The sequence below is a fragment of the Rutidosis leptorrhynchoides genome, chromosome 3, assembly GCF_046630445.1.
Source record: "Rutidosis leptorrhynchoides isolate AG116_Rl617_1_P2 chromosome 3, CSIRO_AGI_Rlap_v1, whole genome shotgun sequence".
NCBI classification, from domain to species: Eukaryota; Viridiplantae; Streptophyta; class Magnoliopsida; order Asterales; family Asteraceae; genus Rutidosis; species Rutidosis leptorrhynchoides.
In genome coordinates this window covers 607580926-607607438 of record NC_092335.1, presented here as the reverse complement: position 1 = coordinate 607607438, position 26513 = coordinate 607580926, and the positions used below count along the sequence as shown (strand labels likewise).

The 26513-nt window shown below is 34.9% G+C and overlaps 2 protein-coding genes across 6 annotated transcripts; one reads left to right on the top strand and one right to left on the bottom strand.

The window, feature by feature from the left end:
* Positions 1-4938: 4938 nt before the first annotated feature.
* On the top strand, positions 4939-11899 carry LOC139902943 (cellulose synthase A catalytic subunit 5 [UDP-forming]-like). Its single transcript, XM_071885661.1, has 14 exons — positions 4939-5063; positions 5597-5801; positions 5889-6103; positions 6418-6505; positions 6599-6788; positions 6946-7212; positions 7372-7717; positions 7827-7964; positions 8448-8573; positions 8671-8883; positions 9000-9276; positions 9355-9554; positions 10312-10662; positions 11119-11899. The coding sequence occupies exons 1-14, from the start codon at positions 4983-4985 to the stop codon at positions 11698-11700; spliced, it is 3279 nt and encodes a 1092-aa protein (XP_071741762.1). The 5' UTR covers positions 4939-4982; the 3' UTR covers positions 11701-11899.
* A 4474-nt stretch (positions 11900-16373) lies between these two features.
* Positions 16374-25339, bottom strand: LOC139902941 (uncharacterized). 5 transcript variants are annotated; one of them, XM_071885656.1, is made up of 15 exons: positions 25175-25339; positions 24976-25091; positions 22000-24391; positions 19849-21873; positions 19528-19752; positions 19346-19432; positions 19176-19244; positions 18784-18882; positions 18585-18650; positions 18220-18384; positions 17896-18084; positions 17444-17542; positions 17272-17364; positions 16926-17195; positions 16374-16621 (listed from the first exon to the last, which is right to left on the bottom strand). In XM_071885656.1, exons 2-14 carry the CDS (start codon positions 25087-25089, stop codon positions 16951-16953), a joined length of 5868 nt encoding a protein of 1955 aa, XP_071741757.1. In that variant the 5' UTR covers positions 25090-25091; positions 25175-25339; the 3' UTR covers positions 16374-16621; positions 16926-16950. The 5 variants fall into 5 exon arrangements, with proteins under 5 accessions (XP_071741757.1, XP_071741761.1, XP_071741758.1 ...); XM_071885660.1 differs by having other exon boundaries at positions 18220-18369; XM_071885657.1 differs by having other exon boundaries at positions 19176-19241.
* Positions 25340-26513: the final 1174 nt, after the last annotated feature.

Here is a 26513-nt window from a genome sequence, read left to right as displayed (position 1 = left end):
TTTTTAAGCATATATATCTATCTAAAAGTGAACTTTGCAAAAAGTTGCATCCATGGCATCGGGGTTAGTAATGAAATGATAAATGAGCTACCTTCTTATGTAGGATGTAGAGTCGGTACACTACCTTTCACCTATCTTGGTCTCCCGCTCGGATGTAAAATGAATAAACTAAAATATTGGAGATTTTTTGAGGAAAAATTCAAAAAAAGATTAGCGGAGTGGAAAGCTAAGACGATGTCTTTTGGCGGTCGTATTACTCTCATAAAGTCGGTACTTAGTAGCCTTCCATTGTACGCCTTCTTTCTATTGCGCGCTCCTTCGTGTGCTATCAACTTGCTTGAAGGTTTGACACGTAATTTCTTTTGGGGTGGTCGGGAGATAAAACCAATATGGCATGGGTAAAGTGGGACACAATTATTTCTTCATTTGTGGGGGGGGGGGGTGGGGGTGGTTTAAATATTGGATTTTTGAAAGCAAAAGATCTAGCTTTATTAGTGAAATGGTGGTGGCGTTTTAAAATGGAAAGCGAGGCTTTTTCGGTCAAAGTTATTAAAAGTATTCACGGACGGGATAGGGGGTTTAGGTTCGATTGATGAACATCATAATGCAAACAGGTCGATTTGGAAAGGAATTAAAACTATCGAGAAAGACTTGTCCAAATTAAGTTTAAACTTTGCTAACACGTTCGCTAAAGTGGTATGTGATGGCGAAGACACCTTATTTTGGAAAGATATATGAATCGGAGATCAACCTCTTTGTGTAGTTCATAATTGACTTTTCATATTAGAATCGGAAAAAGATGTTCGGGTTAAGGATCGAATTTCTCAGCAGGGGCAAACATCCTGTTAAACTGGAAATGGAATCGAGCAGCAGCAATAACAGGTCGAACTGCTTCTGAACTTTCGAATCTTGAAGCACTGTTAGCGAGTTTCAGGTTTGCAGACAAAGGAAAAGACACTTGGACGTCGAATTTAAATAACAACGGGTCATTCTCCACAAATACGCTTCCAGTCGAGCTGGATGACAAACTATTATCAGCCCAAGCTTCGGCCAGAAAAACCATGCGCAATATCTTAATACCACATAAAAATAGGTGTTTTCGTACGGAGAGCACAAAGAAATAGGTTACGGGTAAAGATGGAATTAGATAAAAAGGGGATCGATATCGACTCAGTTAGATGTCCGTTGTGTGATAATGCACTTAAATCAATGGAACACTTATTGCTTCAATGCTCATACGCAAGAGAAGTATGGGATCGCTTATTCCCTTGGTGTGGAATCTCCATGCCTACTGATATTGATCTCAACTCTCTGTTAGAGGGAGATACACTCTTCCCAAACAACAACAGAATCACAAGGATATGGCAAGCAACTGTCTGGGTGAGTGCGTACAAGATATGGCAAAACCGAAACAACAAGCTTTTTCGAAATAAAAGTTAGATGGCGTCGATGGCTTTTCAGGAAATACAACTTAAAAGTTATAAATGGAAAGCTAACCGTTCGAGGAAGGAAATTCAAAGTCGGCTAAAGTGGATTTCAAACCCAAAGGAAATCGATGATCACGGCTAAAGAAATCATCTGGTCCAATAATTTTAGTTTAAGTCGAGATGTTCTTTTTTCTCGCTCTTTCGTTTGAAGCCAAGGTTATTTCCAGGCTGCTTGTAACATGGATGTAAATTTTGTTTTATATCAATGAAATCGTTTGGCTTTTCTAACTATATATATATATATATATATATATATATATATATATATATATATATATATATATATATATATATATATATATATATATATGTGTGTGTGTGTGTGTGTGTGTGTGTGTGTGTGTACAGTGTTGCAAAAAACCCGATTACTCGCCGATTAATCCCCGATTAATCATTTTTAAGAACAATCCGTTCCGATTTCCAAAAATCCGTTTAATTAAACGGTCAATGTCAATTGATGGTTCAAAATCGAATTTGGTAATCAAAGTTGGTCAAAGTTAAAAATGGTTAACATTTTACCATGAATTTATACTAGAACTTTATAGTTTTTGAGCAAAATAGATAATTTTAGACAATTATGTTAGAGTTTATTTTTATACTTATGGTTTTTTTTCTATATTTACACATATAATTTTTGAAATTTAGTATTTTAATGTATACATACAATCCGATTAATCCCCGATTAATCCCCGAATTACCGATTAATCATTTTAAAGTCCCGACCGATTAATCCCCGAATAGCGAATTTTACAACCTTGTGTGTGTAGGGTGAGGATCCATAGAGAACTAAAGGTGGCAGAGAACCAAGAGAACCAGCAAAGTAAACTTTAGACTGACCTTCAATCTGCGTGCAGATTGAGCTTATTTTATGTGCAGATTTATCGAACAGATGGAATCAACATATGACCTTCAATCTGTGTACAGATTGAACTCAATCTGTGAACTCAATCTGTACACAGATTGAGTTCATCTACCAAATGCACCTACTCAATCGAATGTGCAGATTCTTAAATCAATCGAATTAATGTTTGAAATTGATGTTACCTTGTTCCAATAGCAGCGACTTAGAAGATTTTGTGAAGGAATCAAGGTCTGAAAACAACTTAATCGTAAAAATCAAAGTTGCATTTCGTCTTCATCATTCGTTCACTGTTCACCGTGAATTGAAGAAATCACTGATGATTTGGAGTATAATCCTCCAAGGAAGTTGACAATCGCTGCATTAAGATTTTGTTTCAATCGATTTTAACTTTCAATTTAATTGTTTGTGATGTTTGGTAAAATCACGTACTGGTTCGCTGGTATCTCTCATATGGAGAGTTCTCTCAGGATCCTTCACTATATATATATATATATATATATATATATATATATATATATATATATATATATATATATATATATATAGTAGAGGGATCAAATGATAACTTTTTTGTGTGAGAACCCTGAGAACTCCAGAATACCCCAAAATACACTGAAATTCGAGCAAAAAGGGACACAGAGGAGCAAAAAAGGGGATAGTCGAGCAAAAAACAGGAAATTCGAACACACAAAAAAACACGGCCGAACAAAAAGGAACAATTCGAACAAAAAACATGATATTTGAACAAAAAAAAAAGGCGACCGAACAATTTTGTGTTCTACATTTTGGATAGTAGAACAAAAAAATGTAGAACACGTTGATAGTCAAACAAAAAACGCGATATTCGAACCAAAATGTGTTTTACATTTTGGCATTCAAAAAAAAAAAAAAAAATTTTTTTGCTCGACTATGATGTTTTTGTTCGTCCGTGTTTTTTATTTTTGCTCGAATTCCATTTTTTTGTTCAAATTCTCCTTTTTTGCTCGAATTTTAGTGTATTTGAGTGTATTTTGGAGTTTCTAAAGTTTTCATACTAAAAAAGTTCTTACTTGATCTTCTTCCTATATATATATAGTATGGTCTAATTTAATTTAATTAACTTTAGATATTAAATAATTATATATATATATATATATATATATATATATATATATATATATATATATATATATAGTGAAAGGATCCCTAGAGAACTAGAGTATGTAGAGAACCCATAGAACTCATAGATTGAACTTCAATCTATGTGGAGATTGAGCTTCAATCTATGAAAAAAAAATACAATCTGGAAAAAAAAACTGCAAAAAAAAAAAACTGCAAAAAAAAAAAACAGCGAATCTGCACAGAAAAAAAAAGTAAATCTGCAACAACAAAAAAAAAACTGCAAAAAAAGTCAATCTGCACGCAGATTGACTCAATCTACACAAAAAAAGTCAAATCTGCACAGAAAAAAGTCGATCTGCAAAAAAAAAAAAAAAAAACTGCAAAAAAAAAACGCAGATTGACTCAATCTGCATAAAAAAAACTAAAAAAAATTCGATCTGTAAAAAAAAAAAAAACTAGAAAAAATCGTCAATCTGCACGCAGATTGACTGAATCTGCAAAAAAAAAAAAAAAATATGTGAATCTGCACGCAGATTTAGTGAATCTGCACGAGTTCTATGAGTTCTCTACTACCATGAGTTCTCCATGGATCCTCACCCTATATATATATATATATATATATATATATATATATATATATATATATATATAAATATATCGTAATAAAATCAGATCTTTTGGATGTAAATTGGTTAAAGATCAGATAATGTTGTCATAGAAAACGATAATTTAGGATTAAACTGAAAAATACATAAAACCCTAAAGCAAAGTACAATGATAGATGCATAAACCACAAAACTGCAACCACACACGTTGACTGCACGTGACTTTGTACCAAACCTTAAACTGTTAGCCAGTTAGAAAAGTGAATGTGAGTTTTAAGTCTTGTGAAACCCCACCAATAACACCAAATACATCATCATCATCTGTTTCCATCACTACCACCCAAATTCATCCATCATCAAGATTTATTCATCAAAAACATCACTTTTCAACCTAAAGATTGGATTTTTAAATTACCCTTTTACCCTTCTCATCACCAGGAACCACCACCCTGGGCCCCACCTTACAATCTCCATTATCTCCGGGGCCCCACATTACAACTTTTAAAAGATCCACCAACAGGGATCATATCTGTAACTCATCCCTTTCAAGCTTTCATATTTTAATATTATTTTTAATACCCATATTCTGTTTGTGTTTTATTTCTTGTAAAACCTATAATCTTCTCTTGATTATTATAATAATCCCACAAATTTACCACTTGATTAAAATAACATTATTATTTAATTTGGGGTTTTATTCTATATCATTTATTTATATCTATATATAATATTGTTACACGGGTTACTCTGTGTACATTGTTAATTAATATTTTTTTATATTGAGGGTTTAAGGGTTCTTATGAGGTGGTGTATTTGAAGAAAAAAGCCCTCTACTTTCTTGTTGGGGTTTTGTTGTTTGAAGTGGGTTTCATTCTATTTGAATGATTTTTATGAGTGTGTGAAATTAGTGTTAGTTAAATTGATTCAATGGATACAAATGGAAGACTAATTGCTGGTTCACACAACAGAAATGAGTTTATTCTAATCAATGCAGATGATATTGGAAAAGTAAGTTGAGCTCTACAATGTGGTTTAATTTTTAATTTTTGTTACACATAACAATGAACCAGTTTTGGGGTTTTTTATTTCAATATGTAATTTGTGCTAAATTAGTGTTATTGTTCTTAATATTTTGTTTGAAGCAGAAAAGTTTCAATCTTTTTGTTACCAACTTCATGTCAGAATGTTTAGTAATATGTAGTAGTACATTTGCTTTATTAATCTTGAATTCTTATTTTAGTATCACATAATTCCTCTGTTTTTTTAGGATTAGCACATCTTAACATCACTTTTAGGTTTGTGAAACAAAGTTTAGGTTATGACAACAATATCTGTTTTAGAGAACTAAAGATTTTTAGTTATTGGTCAACATAAAGATAACTTTTTGTAATAAAAAAGCATCATAAAAATTCCACATTACCTTAAAGCTTCAAATTTTTTTTTTTTTTTTTTTTTTGTTTAACAGGATTGATTGATAAATTCCTATTTAGGTGGTTGTGTGTTCTGGTTTCTTGTTATTAACTTAGATTTTGCTTCGACAGCCGACCTCAGTTCCAGAATTAAGTGGTCAAATTTGCCAAATTTGTGGAGATAAAATTGAAATAACTATCGACGGTGAACGGCGTGAGCTATTTGTGGCTTGTAACGAATGCGCATTCCCTATCTGCAGAACTTGTTATGAATATGAAAGAAGTGAGGGTAATCAAACTTGCCCTCAATGCAAAACCAGATATAAACGAATCAAAGGTACCAAATTTAATAATATTCTCGATGTGTTTTGTTAGTGTGATTTAGTGCAAATAAAAGGACTGATTTCGAAAATTATTATAATAGGGAGTCCAAGAGTTGAAGGTGACGAAGAAGAAGAGGAATTTGACGATTTGGATAATGAATTTGATATCGGAAACAGAATTCACAGTTTTTCTGAACATTTTTCACGCTTGAATTTTGGTGTTGGTGCATCGAGTGTATCTGGTTTTGCCACCCCTTATGAGGTGGATGCGGCCTCCGTTAGTCACGAGATCCCACTTCTTACTTATGGTCAAGAGGTAATTAGTAACATGTTTTTAATCTTTTGGTTGAATGTGTATTTTAAGAATTGTTTTTAATCTGTTGTTTGAAGATATAGTAATCCGGATAATCAAATATTTGAGTGTTTCATAACATCTAATTTAAGCATTATCATAAAAAGGACATTTTAAGGGGAATTAAGTTGACTTCAGAATTTGTTTATCTTAAAAGATAAAAAATTGATAAACACTTGTAGAATACAAATGCGAATGCCCCCATAGTACTGTTTGATATGAAGGTGAATAGTGTAGATTTGTCAACTTTCTAATATTTGAAACTTTGAAAACCGAAGGATGGTGACAATCACGCTATAATCATCCCACCATACATGGGTCGTTCAAGGCGCTTGCAACTTTTTGATACCGCTTCATCAGTCTCTCGTAAGTATTTGACGCCTTTTTAACCGTTGTCTGTAGTGATAGGGTTGTTTAGTTATTGACTTATTCTCAATGTTGCGCCTTTTTGCATTGCAGTGCCACCTAGGCCGATGGATCCGAAGAAAGATTTAGCGGTATACGGGTACGGAACAGTTGCATGGAAGGATAAAATGGAGGAATGGAGAAAAAGACAAGCCGATAAACTCGAGATAATTAGGCATCAGGGAAATGGCGGTGGCGGTGGGCCCCACGGTGATGGAGATCTCGATGATGCCGATTTGCCAAAGTACTTGTTTTCTTTCCTATTACATAACTTTCAATTATAATGTACTTCAGTTCTGGGCAATAACCAGTTTTATGATCAATACGTAATCGATTGACTTAAAAAATCAAACATAAATCTATAAAAGCATAATGTCATGTTTTTTTCGTTGAACTTATAGGATGGATGAGGGGAGGCAACCATTGTCGAGGAAGTTGCCTATTTCATCAAGCAAGATAAATCCGTATCGAATGGTAATTTTAATGCGTATGGGGATTCTTGGTCTCTTTTTTCATTATAGAATCCTTCACCCCGTAAACGATGCATACGGTTTGTGGCTCACGTCGATTATTTGTGAGATATGGTTTGCCGTCTCGTGGGTCCTAGATCAATTCCCAAAGTGGTTCCCTATTGAGCGTGAAACATACTTGGACCGATTATCTTTAAGGTACATTTGTTGTATGTTTCAACCTTTATTAAAGATTAAGTAACAAAGCCTTTTAAAAAAAGAAAGATTAAATAATAAAAAAAATTTAAGAAAAACCTTAAAAGCGCTACTAGGTTTGTTATGTGGGTCCCCTCTAAATGGTTAAAGTTGTGTATTTAGGTACGAGAAGGACGGGAAGGCATCCGAGTTACCACGGATAGACGTTTACGTGAGTACGGTTGATCCGTTAAAAGAACCGCCACTAATTACTGCAAACACGGTTTTATCGATCTTGGCGGTTGATTATCCTGTCGATAAAGTTGCTTGTTACGTGTCTGACGATGGTGCGGCCATGTTGACATTTGAAGCACTCTCGGAAACATCCGAGTTTGCAAGAAAGTGGGTCCCGTTTTGTAAGAAGTTCGATGTAGAGCCACGTGCTCCCGAGTGGTATTTTGCTCAAAAGGTTGATTATCTAAAAGATAAAGTGCATCCTGAGTTTGTCCGTGAACGTCGTGCTATGAAGGTATACTGAATTTCCCTTTTTCGGGTTTGCCCTTTTTATTAAAAAAAAAAAAAAACAAGATTTGTGTGAAGTTTAATATAAACTTTGTGTTTAATTGTTTGAATTAAAGAGGGATTATGAGGAGTTTAAGGTACGGATCAATGGGCTTGTGTCCATGGCCCAAAAGGTTCCGGAAGATGGATGGACAATGCAAGATGGTACTCCATGGCCGGGAAACAATGTTCGGGATCATCCCGGAATGATCCAGGTATGATTTCTCGAATTTTAAAATAATAGTTATACAGATTATTATTATTATTTTTAGGTTTTTCTTTTTTGAAAAAATATTAGATGCATCGTATAGAGGTGGCGAAATGGGTAGTTGGTGGGTTGGGGAACATTTAAAATACTGATATTTTAATGAGTGTCAAAATGATATGGGCCAGATTTAGTGAGCCACCACCATTTTATTATCCAATTTCTAAGTTATAATGTTTGACTATTGATTTTTTACATTACATTTTTTTGTTTAAAAAAGATTGGTTTAACATGTTAAAACATTTTTAAGTATCAGATGAAGTAATGTATCTTGTTGATTATTGTTTAAGTTAATAAAGTTTATGCACTCGAACGATTAGAGAACAAATTCAGCAGATACTGATCCATCCGCAAGTAAATAATGTTTTATGCCTGTTATTAACATACAGTTTTTTTTTTTTTTTTTTTTTCCTTCTTAAACCGTATACAACAGGTTTTCTTAGGTAATAATGGTGTTCGAGACGTTGAAGGAAACGAACTCCCACGTCTTGTTTACGTTTCTCGAGAAAAACGGCCCGGGTTTGACCACCACAAGAAAGCTGGTGCCATGAATGCTCTCGTATGAATCTATCTTCATTATCAAGGATGAAGCTTTCTTAATTTATCTTTGTGATTGCTTATATAACTAATTTGTATTTTGAATTTCTTTTTTGAAGATTCGAGTGTCAGCTGTTATTACAAACGCGCCGTACATGCTCAACGTAGATTGTGATCACTATATAAATAATAGTAAAGCTCTTCGGGAGTCCATGTGTTTCATGATGGACCCTATTTGTGGAAAGAAAATTTGTTACGTGCAATTTCCTCAACGATTCGATGGGATCGATCGTCATGATCGATACTCAAATCGCAACGTTGTCTTCTTTGATGTATGTCACCTAAAAAACCTATTTCTCAACCACTATTGATCGTTTAAATTAGCTAAAAATATTCATTTGAAACAATTAATTGTTTTTTTTTTTAATATTTTTAATTGTTGTGACAGATAAATATGAAAGGGCTTGACGGAATCCAAGGTCCGATATATGTCGGGACGGGATGTGTTTTCAGGCGACAGGCGTTGTACGGATTTGATGCTCCAATTAAAAAGAAACCGCCTGGAAAAACATGCAACTGCTTACCTAAATGGTGTTTATGTTGTTTCTCGTCACGAAAGAACAAAAACAAGGGGAATACAAATAAGAAAACGAAGAAGATGAAGAAAAAGATGGAAGCTTCAACTCAAGTACATGCGCTAGAGAACATCGAAGAAGCGATTGAAGGTAAATGATTGGTTTTGAGCAGTTGGTGTAAAGTTATGTTCTTTGCTCCTTTTTTATTAAAGTTTTAAACTTTTGCAGGGGTAGAAAGTGAAAAATCGTCTTTAATACCTGCTCAGATAAAGTCCGAAAAGAAATTCGGGCAATCACCTGTGTTTATTGCTTCGACTCTTTTAGAAGACGGTGGTGTTATTCAAGGAGCATCATCTGCATCTTTATTGAAAGAAGCCATTCATGTTATAAGTTGTGGTTATGAAGATAAAACCGAATGGGGAAAAGAGGTTTGTGAATTCAAAACTAGACTAATTTTATTTCACGTTATATTTCAGCAAGGCCGTCTTATTTATATATAAGCCCTTATTCGAGACATAAAAATAGGCCCTTATAAACGTTAGATTGATACCACTAAAAAGTTATCATTATAAATAGAAAAAAATTATCGTTGCTTCCGAGATATTTCAATCAAAATGACTTCCGACTTGGGCAATTTGTGCCGAAAGGAAGAGAAAAAAAAAAAAAAAAAAACTTTTTTTCCGGCTTTAAGTTCTTTTTGCCTTACTTGGACCAATAGCAAAACAAGTATATATAGAAGGTTTCAAAATTGTGGGCCAACTCCATATTTTGGGCCCTGTTTGATGGCCTATCTTGCACACCCTCAAAGATGCCTCTGCATTTTAGTTAGAGATGGCGGAGATGGCGCATTAGCATGTTGTGTAACAGGTCAAAAAGGGCAATTTTAAGTATCGGTCAAAATGGGTCAGGCCAGACGCCATCTCTTTTTTCTTTACCTTTTTTGAGTTCTACAAATAATTAGTTTAATGTTATACTGTATATGATTACAAGGTTCTTTTTTTTTTTTTTTTTTTTTCTAAATTAGGTGATTTAACTATGTCTAAGCATATAATTACACCTTAGACAACTTTGAAGTGTTTGACCCAAATGACCCATTAGATATCAAATATAACCAATATTTAATTTAACTTGTTATGATTGTCATCTTAGTTAATCTTTGAACTTATATAAATCTTGAAAAAACAGGTTGGATGGATATATGGTTCGGTTACGGAGGATATCTTGACAGGGTTTAAGATGCATTGTCACGGGTGGCGATCTGTGTATTGCATTCCCAAGAGGCCTGCATTTAAGGGTTCAGCTCCAATTAATCTATCGGATCGTCTTCACCAAGTTCTTAGGTGGGCCCTTGGGTCGGTTGAAATTTTGTTGAGTAAGCATTGTCCGATATGGTACGGTTATGGGTGCTGTTTAAAGCCTCTCGAGCGGCTTTCATATATTAACTCGGTTGTCTATCCGTTAACCTCAATTCCGTTGGTTGCTTATTGCACACTTCCAGCCGTTTGTCTCCTCAGCGGGAAATTTATCGTTCCAGAGGTAAGCAGGAGGTTAACTTTTTGCATGCTCAATTATGATAATTAACATTATTGTCTAGTTAGACACGGCTTTAGTGTTAATTAGAAAATTTTGGAACTTAAATAAATACATACAATGGGAATTTTCATAGTTCGTCCCGTACAATCACCGTTGAAGAACTCGGAATTACTCGGCGTGTACTCGGTCAAAATTGGTTAAAACTAGGTCAAAATAAGTCAAAGTCAAACTTGGTCAACGTCTGAGTACTCTCCGAGTTGCCGAGTACTCCCTAAAAAGTCCCGAGTACTCCTCGAGTAGCGATTTTTTTCAACTTTGCAAAGAATAGTAAAATGTGTAAATTCTATTCTAATAGATTCTGAAACAACAAGCACATTTAATTAACCAAATGGCATTAGATTGAAGTGAATCATCATGTTCATGTTTTTGTACTTTATGTATATTCTTTCTCTTTTGCAGATAAGCAATTATGCTAGCATAATCTTCATGCTCATGTTTTTGTCAATTGCCATAACAAGTATATTAGAAATACAATGGGGAGGTGTCGGTATAGACGATTTTTGGAGAAACGAGCAATTTTGGGTCATCGGTGGTGTCTCCTCTCATCTTTTCGCGCTATTTCAAGGTCTACTAAAAGTATTGGCGGGCGTCAATACAAACTTTACAGTTACCTCAAAAGGAGGTGATGATGGAGATTTCGCCGAGCTTTATATCTTCAAGTGGACTAGTCTTTTGATCCCACCATTGACATTATTGATTTTCAACCTTGTCGGTGTTGTTGTTGGCATTTCAGATGCAATTAGCAATGGCTACGAATCGTGGGGTCCACTATTCGGGAAATTATTTTTCGCAACATGGGTCATTCTTCATCTCTATCCTTTCCTCAAGGGTGTAATGGGAAAACAAAAAAATGTCCCGACTATAATAATCGTGTGGTCGATCCTTCTAGCTTCGATCCTCACACTTGTGTGGGTCCGGGCTAACCCGTTTGTTAGTAAAGGTGGAATTGTGTTGGAAGTTTGTGGGTTGGATTGTGACTAAGTTTAGATACAATCTCTCAGGGTACTTAAAATCTATTATTAGTATAGAATGAAATGAAGAGGTTGGTTAGGGAATGTAGATACAAACAGGGCAGGGACTTTGTGGTAGATTGAGTTGACTTTGAGAAGTCTTATTTTGACTTTTTATTTGGTTTTGATTATGATTGATTCTTTTAGGTTTGGAGATTTTATGAGGATGATGGGATGGATTTCAGAATTCTTATCTGTTTGTAATCCCTTGAGAACATAAAATGTCAAGTCAATTTTCTTCTATCTAGATGTTTTTTTTTATATAATTTTTGGTGACATAATTGACTGCATTTTTTTAACATCAGTATTTACATTTAAATCTATTAATTCAAATATATATGACTACACAACAACAACAATACCCAATCCCGCACCTGCGAGGTATGGGAGAGGTAAGATGTAGACAATCCTTCCTCTACCCTAAACTAGAAGAGAAGTCGTTTCTTTTACCACGAGTCGAGAGAATTCTCCACCCACGGGAAAGGAAATTCATCCCCCCCTCTCTACTCCAGAGTAGAGAGATTGATTCCGTGAGGACCTCCGGCTAAAAAAAGACTTTTTTTTTTTAAATTTAAAACTAAAAAATAGAAATTAAAAAATAAATTAAAAAATACAAAGATAAATAAAAAAAATAAAAATAAAATAGATAGATATAAAAAAAAAAAAAAAAAGGGGGGGGGGACGCCATGAAAATGGTAGAATCAGATTTTCATAGGGTTTAAAACATGCCTAAGAATCAATTTAGGCTCTGAGCGGCAGTTAAGACGCCACTAAAACGACGCTTGTCGTTGCCTCAATAAATAGAGCCAAAAGACCTTGTGGTCAGCAACTCGAGGGCATGCCGGGTGGAAGTTGTTGCGCAAGCAAAGAGCCAACCACCCTTAGCAAACCAAAAACCACTCATGCACCTTTACGGTAGACACCCCCGAAACCACCCAACTAAAAGGAACCAACCAAGCTCTAGAGCAAGGGAAGTCGTCCTCAGCCATAATGGTCCCAAGATGCACCGAGCGATGCGAATCACCTGATCATACATACATGCATACATACGTACATACATACACACTGTTGTAATTATATATTTTTATTTTTATATTAAAGGATATATATTACAAATTACAAGTTTGCCTTTCAAAAAAAAAAAAAAAAAAAAAAAAAATTACAAATTTATTTAATGCATCTTAACGTTTAAATTAATATGATGTTTATAGTGATAGTGATGATGAAAACAATTGCATGCTAGATAAACGTATATGTCAAATTCCCACATAAAATATACTCCGTACCAAATATATTTGCCTATATCTTTTGTGTCATAATCATAAGTCATTATTATAATTATGGTGACAGTGTATAGTTGATTCTTAAATGTGGATATTGAATGTCATATGTTTCTGCACATAATCACATGTCATAGGGCTGCACTGCTACTTTTGTTGTATTCATTCAATTTTGCATCCCATAAATAACTTAAAGACATCGATATTATTACACCATTTCATTTTACCTGAAGGCTGAATTAGTTTTCAAATTACATAAACGGATCCGACAATTTCTGTAAAATATATCAAGGTATATAAATCTTAAATGTACTATAAAAATGTAGTATTTCATTTTTTTTTTTTTTTTTTTTAAGACGAAATGTAGTGTTTCATCTCATTTCAAACCAAAATCCAATTAATCAATCACATTATTACGCAAGGTTGCAAAATTCGCTATTCGGGCATTAATCGGTCGGGACTTTGGAAAGATTAATCGGTGATTAAACCAAAATCGTCTAGTGTAAATAGATTTCGGGTTTGAGTGCTTGATTTGGGAAAAAAAGTAAGTCGAATGTTTTAACTCCAATAATTGTGCAAACCCCGATTTGGAATCTGGATTCCAAGGGCGCAAAACAATCGATTGAATTAACCTTATTCGATTGTTATCGAATAAGTTAATATCTAAGAGTGGGGATTAATTCCGACGATGATCGGAGCATTGATCGGAATAGAGTTAACGACTGGAGTAATGCTACCGTAGTTGATTTGGGCAGAGTAACATTAATGCATCCAGTGTTGTGTGAATGAATGATCTTGTCATCGTTATTATAGGTGTTGCGAGGGAATGATGACGTGGCACATGTCCCTTTCATGGTTGTAACAAACTTTTCCAATCCCGAGGAGTGACGTGGCACCTGTCCTTTTCATGGGAATAATCGAGCAGATCCTAACAAACTTTCCTAGATTCGTGGGCTGACATGGCATGCAACTTGTTTGTATGTTTGTTCCGGGATCGAGTATTCGTTCCGGGATGACGTGTCTACTCCGGGACAGCGCACTTTCTCCGGGACGGCGTGCTTGTCCTGGGAGGGTATCTTTATGCCGGGTTGAAATACCGAACCGAGAAGTGGTGACGGTACCAGCAGCGTGTCGGTTCCGACTAAGGTATCACGGAGCTCTCAGACTAATACGGAAAGGTTTTGCTTTCTATTTATTCCAAGTGTTTCTTCACTGTTATAGTTATCATGACTGGCTACATGATGACGGATGATGTCGGGAAGTAGTCCTTCTCCCGGGGTGGACCGTGTCGGGTATGATCCTAGCAGGTCGCTATTTGTTACTGTCGTTTTGAGACGGATCATTATGCGTATCATTAATCGGCAATTCGGAGATTAATCGGATTGTACTGTATACATTTAAATATTAAATTTTAAAAATTATATGTGTAACTATTGGAAAAAACCATAAATATAAAGATAATTTTTAACATAATTGTCTAAAATTGTTCATTTTATTTCAAAACTATAAAATTATAGTTTAAATTCATGTTAAAATGTTAACCATTTTTTACTTTAACTGACTTTGATTACCAAATTCGATTTTGATCCATCAATTGACGTTGACCGTTTAATTAATCGGATTTTTGGAAATTGGAACGGATTGCTCATAAATATGATTAATCGGGGATTAATTAGCGGGTAATCGGGTTTTTTTACAACATTGTTATTATGTATATATATTTATCTATGCTTAATTTAAATTTTTAAAACAAATACACATTGAACGCGGATTAAATAAATAAAAATAACAACATACAATAATCGGCTAATGTCCAATCGAGTATATAAAAGCATCAGGGTCGTCCCGTCAATTTATGAGTCATGTTTAATAAATAAAAATATGTCTTTTATATATAAACGTTTGACATATAATAATAAAAGTTCAATATTACTAAAAACGTCATAAGTACTAGCACAATCAAAATAACGTTAATAATGAGATACCTACAAATTGATGGAATGAATTACGTTGTATTCGAGGCGGAGTATTGGTGCAGACGATCGAAAACTCAGTCACCAGCTATATTAGGTATTTTAATTTTTAATTTTTAAATCGCACACACCGATAAACATATCATTGTCTTCTAGATAATGAGTTTTAAAGTTACAGTTATAACGTTAGTTTCTTGTTATATTTTAAAATCGTAATATTTGCCAACAATTCAAACACAAAATAAAATAAACTGTACTCCGTATAATAATAATAGCATTGGTATACTCGAAAAATGCAACATGAAAATTAGTTATAACAATCTCAAAAGACATCACCAAAGTTTCCCTTTGATATCAACTTCAAGTTCAAGTCTTTATTAATCCGTTAGGATTAGCTTTTCATAACTTATGACCACTTTACAAGCAAATATATTTAATCACTGTGGTGAGTTGTACAGCCTCTTTCTACACTTTTATAGCTGTACTAACTTTGTCTAAAACCATACTTGAAACCAGTAGAAATGACATCAGTCACAAGAACCAATAATCATACAAAAGTTCAAAAACACTACAACTTTAACTATTTTTTGACAGGCAAGTACCAGTCAAGAAAAAGACCAATGAGCCAAAAGGACGGACTATAACTCATATACGAAAAGACCGATGCAGAAAAGAGCTACAACTCGTACACGAAAAGACCGATGCAGAAAAGAGCTACAACTCGTAACCCAAGTTAGTTTGTCCTCGACGCAAAAAGAATTTAATCATCTCATATAACAACAAACAATAGTTGCCGTTAGGAAAAAAAAAAACAAAAAAAAACAAAAAAAATTTAAAAAAGTACAATTTCATATATATGAAATATGAGGAGGTATAGGCAATTATTGCTCTACCCTATAATTAGGGGAAGTCGTTTCTCCACCTATGGATGAATCTCCCTCCAACCAAGGACGAAAACACTGTTTCTAGAAAGATCGCCGGCCGGTATGTGATCAATTATAAAAAAGTGTGAAGTACGCAACTAAAAAACACGACAATACATGAAGGATTGTCAACAGTACCATACATTTTCATATCCCGCCCATGCGGGATTGAGAGAATTTGACACTATGTGAACAACACAGTTTTTACAATCAAATCAACAAAATTGATTTTAGTAAAAAGGAAAGGATAATAGATAAGTTAACAAAACAAACCTCCACACAAAGCCTCAATCTATGCTGAACACATAAAGACAGTAGCACCATTAACTTAACCTGGTGCTATTGCACTTCTTCAAATAAATGCCAAATAGTTGCAAGAATTATCATCTCAGCAACAATATATCAAACGAAACAGCATAAAAACCACGTACAAAATTAAAATTAGTCAATGTGCTCAACACTACAGTATGCCAAACCAACAATTCACAGAAAACATACAAGATAACAAGTAAATGTACCAAGTTAGTTGTCTTTTGAAAGACACGACTTTGTCAAATATATTAAACGGTTTCACTAGCTAGAGACCCCTATCAAATTCTACAACATATAGACGTGTTCTATTACTCGAAGTCGCTTGCTATGTGCTCGCCCATTTTTCCACCATAATATTGAGTCTTTCTCCAGTAATCGTACACATTCTCAGATTTCGCCCATCCCTACAACGAAAATGAAATCGCTTAGCAGATTAGCTTTTGGATTCTAATACTTTGAAAATCAAGCCTTAGAAAATAAGTGACGCCCAATGATTTGTAACTAGTAAATGTAGGGCCCGTTTCACTGGGGGAAAGCAAAGAAGATTATTATAAAAAATATAAAACTCAAAATTACCAAAATACGACCGTGTGTATATCTGTGAACGTTACAGTTTGACGTGGTTCACAATTAGGATAATGGATGATTATAATGTAATAATTCTTTAACTAACATCTGAAAATAAGACCAAGAAATGTAGTTAAATACCTATAACGAAAACCAAATAAGGTAGTTAATCTTGTTTTTTCTCAGGCATGTCACCAAGAATAGAGTTATCCTTCAAATCAGAAGTGTCAAAGTGGCCTGTTTGCGCTGCTTCACTTGAAAAGTCATATTCGTCACCTTTAAATTCCCCTGGCCTGTCACTTGAACCATCTACTTGTTCATCATCAAAATATCTGTTGTAGAAATTTTCATAATTTTGAACTCTATTTGTCGCGTTATATTGACCAGGTGTTTCGATGACTTGTGTTTTACCTACAAACGGTCAAAGGAAAATTATGTCACAAGTTTATGAAAATTATGATAATAATCAGTAAATGAAAAAACTCACTAGTAAACGCTTCTGATGACTCATTCTCCATCTGACCATCTTTTAAGTGAGAGATCAGAGTAGTAGCTGGTGTTTCGATGACTTGTGTTTTACCTACAAACAATCAAAGGAAAAATATGTCATAATAAGTTTATGAAAATTGAATTAAATCATCAGTAAATTAATAACTCACCACTAAACGCTTCTGATGACCCAGTCTCCATTTGACTATCTTTTAGATGAGAGATTCGAGTAGTGGCTGGTGTTTTAAATAAAGTATCCAGAGACAAATCTGTATATGTAACATCAGCGTTATTCTATTAGTCTAATTTAACGGTGAAATTCAAAAGGAAAAAGTTGAACAAACCAGAAAAGCATGTAATAGAGGATCAAAGATCATACTGCACAATTTCAGGACTTATTTAAATAATAGAAAAACGTAAAGAAACATGTTAATGCCGGATTTGATATTAAAAAGGTAACAATCACTGATTTGTAACAAAACAGAACATCAAATCCTTTATCGTGTGATATAACCTTTTGGTTGCCTATCTCAAGCTTTATCGAATATAAATAATAATTAACAGATTCCCGTCCAATCAGACGAATATCAAAATGATAAATCAGTAACTGAAAAAAACTAACCATTAAAATGCCTTGCAGATTCACTCTCAGCGTGAATATTAAAATCATGTGTTGGAGTTCCTTTTTTCCCCATATCTTCATCGTGACTACCATCCGAAATATCAAAACTGATCGCATCATGCTTACCCTCATTTAGATGACTGCTTGAAGTTGTGGCTGGTTGTGTAAATAATGCTCTCAAAGACGAATCTGCAATTCCACAAACAACGAAAGACAACTGTCATGGTTCATTTGTAAATTGAACTATGATCTTCCTGGCCAAATATTATATTATAATTACTAAAAACAATGATTAAGGTTGATAAGTGTAGCCATTGAACTAACCGGGAAAGGTGTAAAGTTCTTTAGCATTTGTATTTTCTTTCACAATATCTGCATCATGATCAAATTCTATATCTTGATCAAATTCTCTATATGTTGCAAGATTATAATTGCCTTCCATGGAAGAACTTGGTGTAACAGAAGTTTGAAGACCTGAAAATTGATTATCTGCCAACGCAATCATACACTAATTAATTACACAAAAATACTACAGTATACATATCTGGGTTAAAAATTTCCGAGTTAAAATTTTCATTCATTCCAAAAAACACAATTCAACCGATCCATAAAAATGTTCTCTTAGATTTATAAAGACTATTTTAAAGATTTCGAACACATTGTACTAAAAGATGGATATACAAAACTACCTTGCATATTTTGATCGCCATCCTTGACAAAAGTAGGTGACTCTGAAAGTGTCTCACTCACATGAGCTACCAGAAAAAATAATAAAAATAATAATATTACACGACTATACGATAGTTCAGAGAGCGCAAGAACAAAACGTTAACCAAGTCATAAGTTTATGAAAGTAAAATTAAATGATTAGTAAATGAAAAAACTCACCACTAAACGCTTCTGATGACCCAGTCTCCATTTGGGTAACTTTTATATGAGAGATTCGGGTAGTGGCTGGTGTTTTAAAGAAAGTTTCCAGAGACAAATCTGTGTATGTAAGAAAAACAACCATCAGCTTTATTCTAATAGTTTCATTTATAGGTGAAAATCAATAAAAGAACCTCCTATATATTTTCACAAGCCACGCTAATAGTATATCATATTGTATCATACTAAAAGTACCCATAATATTTATAAATAAAAGGGACAATGTCAGAAGGTAACATGAAATCGAGAAAAGCCCGTAAAAGTGTTCGCTTAAATTTCAAAAAAAAAAAAAAAAAAAACTCTTTCAAGGATTCCGAACGCATTGTACTAAAAGATGGATATACAAAAACTACCTTGCTCATTTCGATCGCCGTCCTTGACAAGAGTCGGTGAATCAGAAAGTGTATCACCCACATGAGCTACCGGAAAAAATAATAAAAATAATATTACACGACTATACGATAGCATAGAGAGAGTAAGAACAAAACGTTAACCAAGTGTTATAAAATTTGTATAGACTAACATTCTTCTTTTTCGTATGTAATTGACAAGCTTTCATTTGTAAACAAATGTCCTTGACCTCCAAAGTCTCCCATAAGTTGACCTGAAACTGTACTATCAACATCAGCTAAAGACAGATGCAGAGTAATAAAATAAAATTATATATGAACATATAAACATAAAGAACTAAAGAGGAAAACAAACCTTCAGAATCTGTGGTCGGAATGACATGCTCCAACTGATCTACACCGTGATTTGAAGATTCTTCCACAAGTTTACCACCGTCCAGATCATGATCAACGGCTGATATCGTTTGTTCCTTTTTATCAGTTGATACCATATGTTCCATTTTATCAGATATCCCTATAACTTTCAGCCCACTCAAACTGCCACTTTCAGTATCCGTGACTTGTGCATTCTTAAGTCCATCTGTAAAATTAAGATACATACACATATGGTATATTTAAGATTATTTCTAAAAGAAAACTACTACAAAAAGTTATTAAATACTTCGAAAACACGTACAAATATCACCAAGAATATGAGCATCAGCATCCTTATTGACGTCTGGTATTGACTCTTCACAAACATCGACAGTTGTAACAGCAGGTGTTAGTGGGGCCTCAACGCTCATTATCGATGCAAAATGTCCAACTGGAGTACGCGCGCCATCGGTATCACTTGAAACTTTGCCAACAGTAACATTTGACATTGGTTCTGGCTCAATGTCAGAAGACCTTGTTAGAACATTTGACATTGGTTCTGTCTCAATGTCAGAAGACCTTGTTAGAACATTTGACATTGGTTCTGGCTCTATATTTTCATTCAAAGCAGATGCTGAGTCAGCACCTTCAACATACTGTTCATCCACGAAAGATGTTTCATTGCTTGTTGACCGTTTATTTTCAGACTCTTTACCCTGCTCATCACTTCGGTAATCCATGATAGGATCAACATTAACATAATGACCCACAACAGGAACCTCAACACTGTTGTTGTTGGCATTTGATGTCCCCAAACCAGTTTCAACCTCCGTTGACAAAATATTAACCTCATCCTGAACATCATCTTTATTACCAGTTAGTGGCTTCAGATGAGGAGTCTCAATCAAGTCATCAGAAGAAGTTGACTCTAAAGTAGGTTCAAAAAGCCTAGTTATGTTCAAATCTTCATCTTTGCCAAAAAGAGAAGTATCAGAATCATCATTAGTCAACGGCTTTGGGTCAGACTCGTGTTCTGTTGAAATATTGAAAGCTTCATTTTCAATGTCATCCTCATTCAACGCAAGATTTTCACCATCAGATGGCATATTGTCACCGCTTAATGGCATTGAGTCGGTCCCACACTGGTTAGTATCAGTTTCACTACCATCTACACCATCAAACTTGTGCAACATAGGAGACTCGTGAACATCGTTACCAGATGGTGCTCCCTCAAATTCAGGATCTTTGGCAAGTTCCTTTTCAGTATCAACTACATCCTCTGCATCATCATGTTCATCCATACCAAATATTTGGGTCCCACCCTCAAATTCAAACTCTTTAGCAACTTCCTTTTCAGCATCAACTACATCCTCTGCATCATCATGTTCATCCTCACCAAAAATTTGGGTCCCACCTTCAACTTCAGGCTCCTTAGCAAGTTCCTTTCCATCATCAACTACATCCTCTGCATCATCATGTTCATCCTCACCATAAATTTGGGTCCCACCCTCAAATTCAGGCTCCTTAGCATGTTCCTTTCCAGCATCAACTATATCATCTGCATCATCATGTTCATCCATACCAAAAACTTGGGTGTCACCCTCAAATTCAGGCTCTTTATCAAGTTCATTTCCAGTATCAACCACATCCTCTGCATCATCATGTTCATCCATACCAAAAGTTTGAGTGTCACCCTCAAATTCAGGCTCCTTAGTAAGTTCCTTTCCAGCATCAACCACATCCTCTGCACCATCATTTTCGTCCATACCAAAAATTTGGGTGTCACCCTCAAATTCAGGCTCCTTAGCATGTTCCTTTCCAGCATCAACTACATCATCTGCACCATCATGTTCATCCGTACCAAAAATTTGGGTGTCACCCTCAAATTCAGGCTCCTTAGCAAGTTCCTTTCCAGCATCAACCACGTCCTCTGAACCATCATTTTCGTCCATACCAAGCATTTGGGTTCCACCCTCAAATTCAGGCTCTTTAGCAAGGTCTGCATCAGCATGTTCATCCATACCAAAAATTTGGGTGTCACCCTCAAATTCAGGCTCTTTAGCAAGTTCCTTTCCAGTATCAAGTACATCCTCTGCACCATCATGTTTGTCCATACCAAAAACTTGGTTGCCATCAGAGACAGGCTCATTCAACACTTGCATCTCAATACTAACCCTCTCATCTTCATTATTGTATTCACTGTTAATGCTAGCATCATGTTTGTCTGCAGAATTTAAAAGTGAGTCTTTGCAAGTTGATACATTCTGCTCAGATTCTTTCTCGACCTCAGCTTCTCCTATATCTTCAGTTAGTGAACCCACTGGAGTTCCCACTCCTCCTGATTCAACTGTAAAAAAAAAAAAAAAAAAAAAAAAAAAAAATTTAAAATAAAATAAAATACTAAAATCACTCACTGTAACAACTAATAATTTAATGTATATTAAGTTATTAATTATTAACAGTATATACTTACTCTTATCATCTGACTGTTCGAAAGACACAAGATGAATAGGAGATGAGCTGGCATCAGGAAGATCGGACACAACTGTATTGTTCTCTTCGACAGTAAGTCCAACTGACACCCCAAAACTCTCGTTCATAACAACCGTCTCGCCTTCATAAACAACTTGTTCATCAACAGTAACATCAGTATTCGCATCTACAACTCCCATATCTTCACCAACATCTTTTACTCTAGCACACAACCCAGAAAATGATGATCCTAAGTGTTGTGTAACATTGGCTGTTTCACTCACAGAGACAGTATCCTCACCCACAACTTCGGTTGGCAACTTCATAGATCCAGTAGCTGAAATATCACCGTCATCTTCTACAAACTGGTCCGCCATTTCTAGAGAAGTTTCAGATTGAACTTTTTCTTCAAGGTCAAAGTTCACTGATGTTAAAACTGGTGTACCCTCTGTATTGTATTTTTCAGTGTGGTCCACAGATTCACTTGGCTTAGTTCTGCTCAACTTTTCAGAAAAACTGATTGCAGATTTTCCTCCATGTTTGACTCCACTACGTGTTACCCGGACTGGAGCTGTATTTACAGCTGGATCATGCGTAAATTTGGTAACTTTATGCAAGGACAACTGTGAATCCCCACCGGGTTGTTTTTTAACTACTGACTGACTTGGCTGTTTCCTATCACTTACAACTGCACTGCGTGAAGACCGCCTATGAGATCCACCAACGTCAGGTGTACGTTCAGTCTCAGTAACTTTTTCACCAAGATCAAAAGTTACTGACTTTGTAACTGGAGTTGCCACTGTATCAGATTTTTCAGCATGGTCCACCGATTCATTTATCTTTGTTCTACTCAGCTTTGCGCTTTTTCTTGAACTACCATCACGATTTGCTACACGTGTCTTCAAAATACTCCCCGTCTGTTTCTTTGCAACAGAGCTTTGAGGCGAATATGTAACCGCCTTTCCTTGATTACTACGTGTAGAACGTTTTGAGGATGCATCAACGGAAGAAATATTCTCGGTGTCAATAATTTGATTATCAACAATGGGATCGCCCCTTCGTTTCCTAGATTTTGGACTCACAGTAGCATTGGCTACTGCTTCCATCTCATTTTCAGCATCTTCTAAACCTTCTTTAATCATGGAAGAATTATTAGTTTTGCCTTTAGATTGCTTTCTTCCAACATTTTTACGAGTTGCAACAGTAGGTGACATTAGAATGTTACTTTCTTTTACCGATTTTCCCTTTCCAACCAAGGGTTTGTCAACTTCCTTACCCGGTGCTTCTTGGACCATAGACTTTCGCCTAGTATTTGGACGATTCATGGGTTCTTCAAAAGAAAGAATCTTTTCACTCTTTTCAGGTTGCACGACAGATTTTCTTCTACTTACAGTTTTCTTACTTGCATCCTCCAATGGTTTATCAACTTTGTTCTCAGTTTTGCTTCTAGTATTCCTTCTAGAAGGCTTCATTGCATTTTCCACTTTATCATCTTCTACTTCATCTGCAACCTCAGTCCCTTTAGTCCTCAACGACTTCCTTTTTGGACGTTCCTTTTTCTCATCTGAAACAACATTGCTCAAGTTATCACTCATATCAGTTGCCTTCGATTCCCTTCTAGTTCTTTTCTTTTCAACTCGAGGACTAGCAACTGTCCTTTCAACTTCTTCCTTTATTTCATGTCTGCTTGACCTCATAACTCGAACCGGGATGTCAATAGTCTCCTTAGGGGCCTCATCATTTTTAACATCTTTTGCTAACCGGGTTCTACCCCTCTTTTCCTGAATTTCAGTGTCAACATTTTGTGCCTTTGACCTTGTAACTCTAACTCGTGCAACCACAGGCTCCACAACGGGTTCACTTGCAACTTCAGAATCTTTGCGCGACCTTTTTCTTTGCTTATTGTCATCAAGAACAGCACCACGTTCATCCAATGTTTGCAGCTTTAACCTAGTAACTCTACAAACATTACCTTCGGGTTCTTTAACGGAATCAATCCCATTTTCAACTTCTTTTACCGCCTTTCTACCTTTCTTCTTTCCATTATTCACAACATTGTCTTTCTCTAATGATTGCACCTTTGACCTTGTAAGCTTAACAGGAGCTTGTACAACATCATCAACTACATCTGTATTATTGTTAGCATTATCAACAACTGATTCATCAGCCTTCTTCGCCACAGATTTCCTCCGTGATCTCGTCTCTGTAGGCATATTCTGTTTTTTGCCACTTCGTAATTCATACTCTAACACCTCATTAGTTGGACTAAACCTGACTTTTTTTGCTTGCCTTTTTGACACTCCACGTTCACCCTCATCTGTGGTTTCAACTTGAGTCTTCAAACATTTACGTTGCTGTGTTTTTGGTTTCTTAGTCTCCTGCATCTCCTGCGCCTATACATAAATAAATAAAGACAGAATGGAATAAGTAACACTTTCGTAAAAAATGTACCTCCCCACAACAATATAACTATTAGGATCCAAAATATCAGTATAAACTTAAGATATAAAATCAAATTTATAGATGCATAAACATAAAAAAGAAAATTACAAGCTAACTTTCTCAATCAAAACCGTATTGTAAACAGCACACAAAAATATGTCATATATTACTAAAGGTCACATATATTCTTATATCCAAATGATCTCATATTGTATCCCCTAATCTCAATCATATAATCCTATTGAAATATATAAAAGTCTTATCCCCTAATATTTATGCTCAACCTAATTTTGCCCAGCAAACTAAAAAACACTTGATGCTCAAAGTAGAACAATTAGCTAATTCAATGTGAAAATTAGTTACAATTTTAACATTCTAGTTAGTTACCATGTTACCATTTTAGTCCTCTAATTCAGCATAAAGCATCGTATATCGATAACTACCAAACAATAAACATATAAGTATAATACATGCATCTACATATATAAAATGAAAATAATAATAATAATAATATAAAAGAAATGGCAAGCCTTACATTAAGAAGTTGGTGAAGCTTATCAGCCAAAACTGAATTAGCAGAGTTTGCAGGAATTTTATGTTTCTTGCATAGTGCTTGAAGCTCTTTCCTATTCATACTATGATAATCCATCTCTGCAAATAGAACATAGAATTGTATCAAATCACAGCCAAAAACATAAAATCGAGTAAATCGAGTTGAAATTAAGTGGTAGTACCTGAGATGGAGATGAGATGTATTAGATGTTAACTTGGTGTTAATTGACCGGAATCAACATGAAATCGCTAGATCTGCGAAGATTATGGATAGATCTGCAGTTTGAAATTTGAAATTTGAAAAATGTGAAATTAGGGTTCCCGCTATTGAAATTGGGGAAAATTGATTTTGTGTTCGGTTTGTAATTTATTTAATCGCCTTTTTTTGGATATAAGAGGGGAGCGTGTGGAATCCAAAGTTTGTAGCGAACCGCCACGTGCTAACCGTTGACGGTCAAGATTACTGAGATCACTTTATCTTTTATTTTTTATTTTTTATTATTTTTTTTCCCTTTATTTTCTTTTTTTTTCTAAACCAGATGGTTCACGAAACAACTTCACTATTTTATAAGGTAGTGATATGATATGATATTTATATTTTACTGTAATTGTTTAACAGTAAACTAATTTTATAACGCATAAAATTACCAAAAATTTTCAAAAAATATTTACAAAAATGAAAGAAGATGCATTTAGTTTGATTTATAAAGAATAGTCAGTGTGTTTTAGTTAATTAATAACAATTAAAAAATGAACGAAGAACCAAAAACAAACATTTATCAAACAAAGTTAATTTGCTTATAAACAAACATCTATCAAAATAGTTTTCGTTCAAACATGAAAATAATAGATAAAAGCTTATGCTGAGTTGTAGAAAGTAAAATATCATCGTCAGTTGTTTAAACGAATCTAGAACTTTAAAGTGGTAGTCCGTATTTAATACTAGTTTTGAAGTCTAAATAAATGTCTAAGTTGTTAAAATGGATGCAAATACTTTTTGGAAAATATCACTTAGATGTATAGGAAATTGGTCAAAATGTCCTTATTTTCGGATTTCTTTAACAATATACTCTGAGAAAATGGAAACTGCAACATATGCTTCATGTTCACGCATCAGGCACCACGCATCATGCGTGGATGGTTGTGCGTGATGCGTGGACACCAATCACTTAGGTAAACTAGCACGTTTATAACAAATTAGCACGTTGTTGGTAAATACGCATTAAGTAACCTACAACACGCACGATGCGTGTTGCTTTTATAATAAGGTCGTCCATTCCAATTTTAAACTTCCACGCTCACCAATAACCGTATATGCACCCAAGCACGCACCCACCCACGACGATTTTATAGAAATCGGTCATTTCATCAAATTTTCGCTCGTCAACTACCGAAGATGGGAACCGAAGAGAAAGGTGAATGCGGTAAACGGGGTTCATAACATCTTGCAACAGATGGCGCAATATCAAGAACTTAAAGATATCGTCAACAAAATCAATCACCCTGAAAAATAAAGAAGTT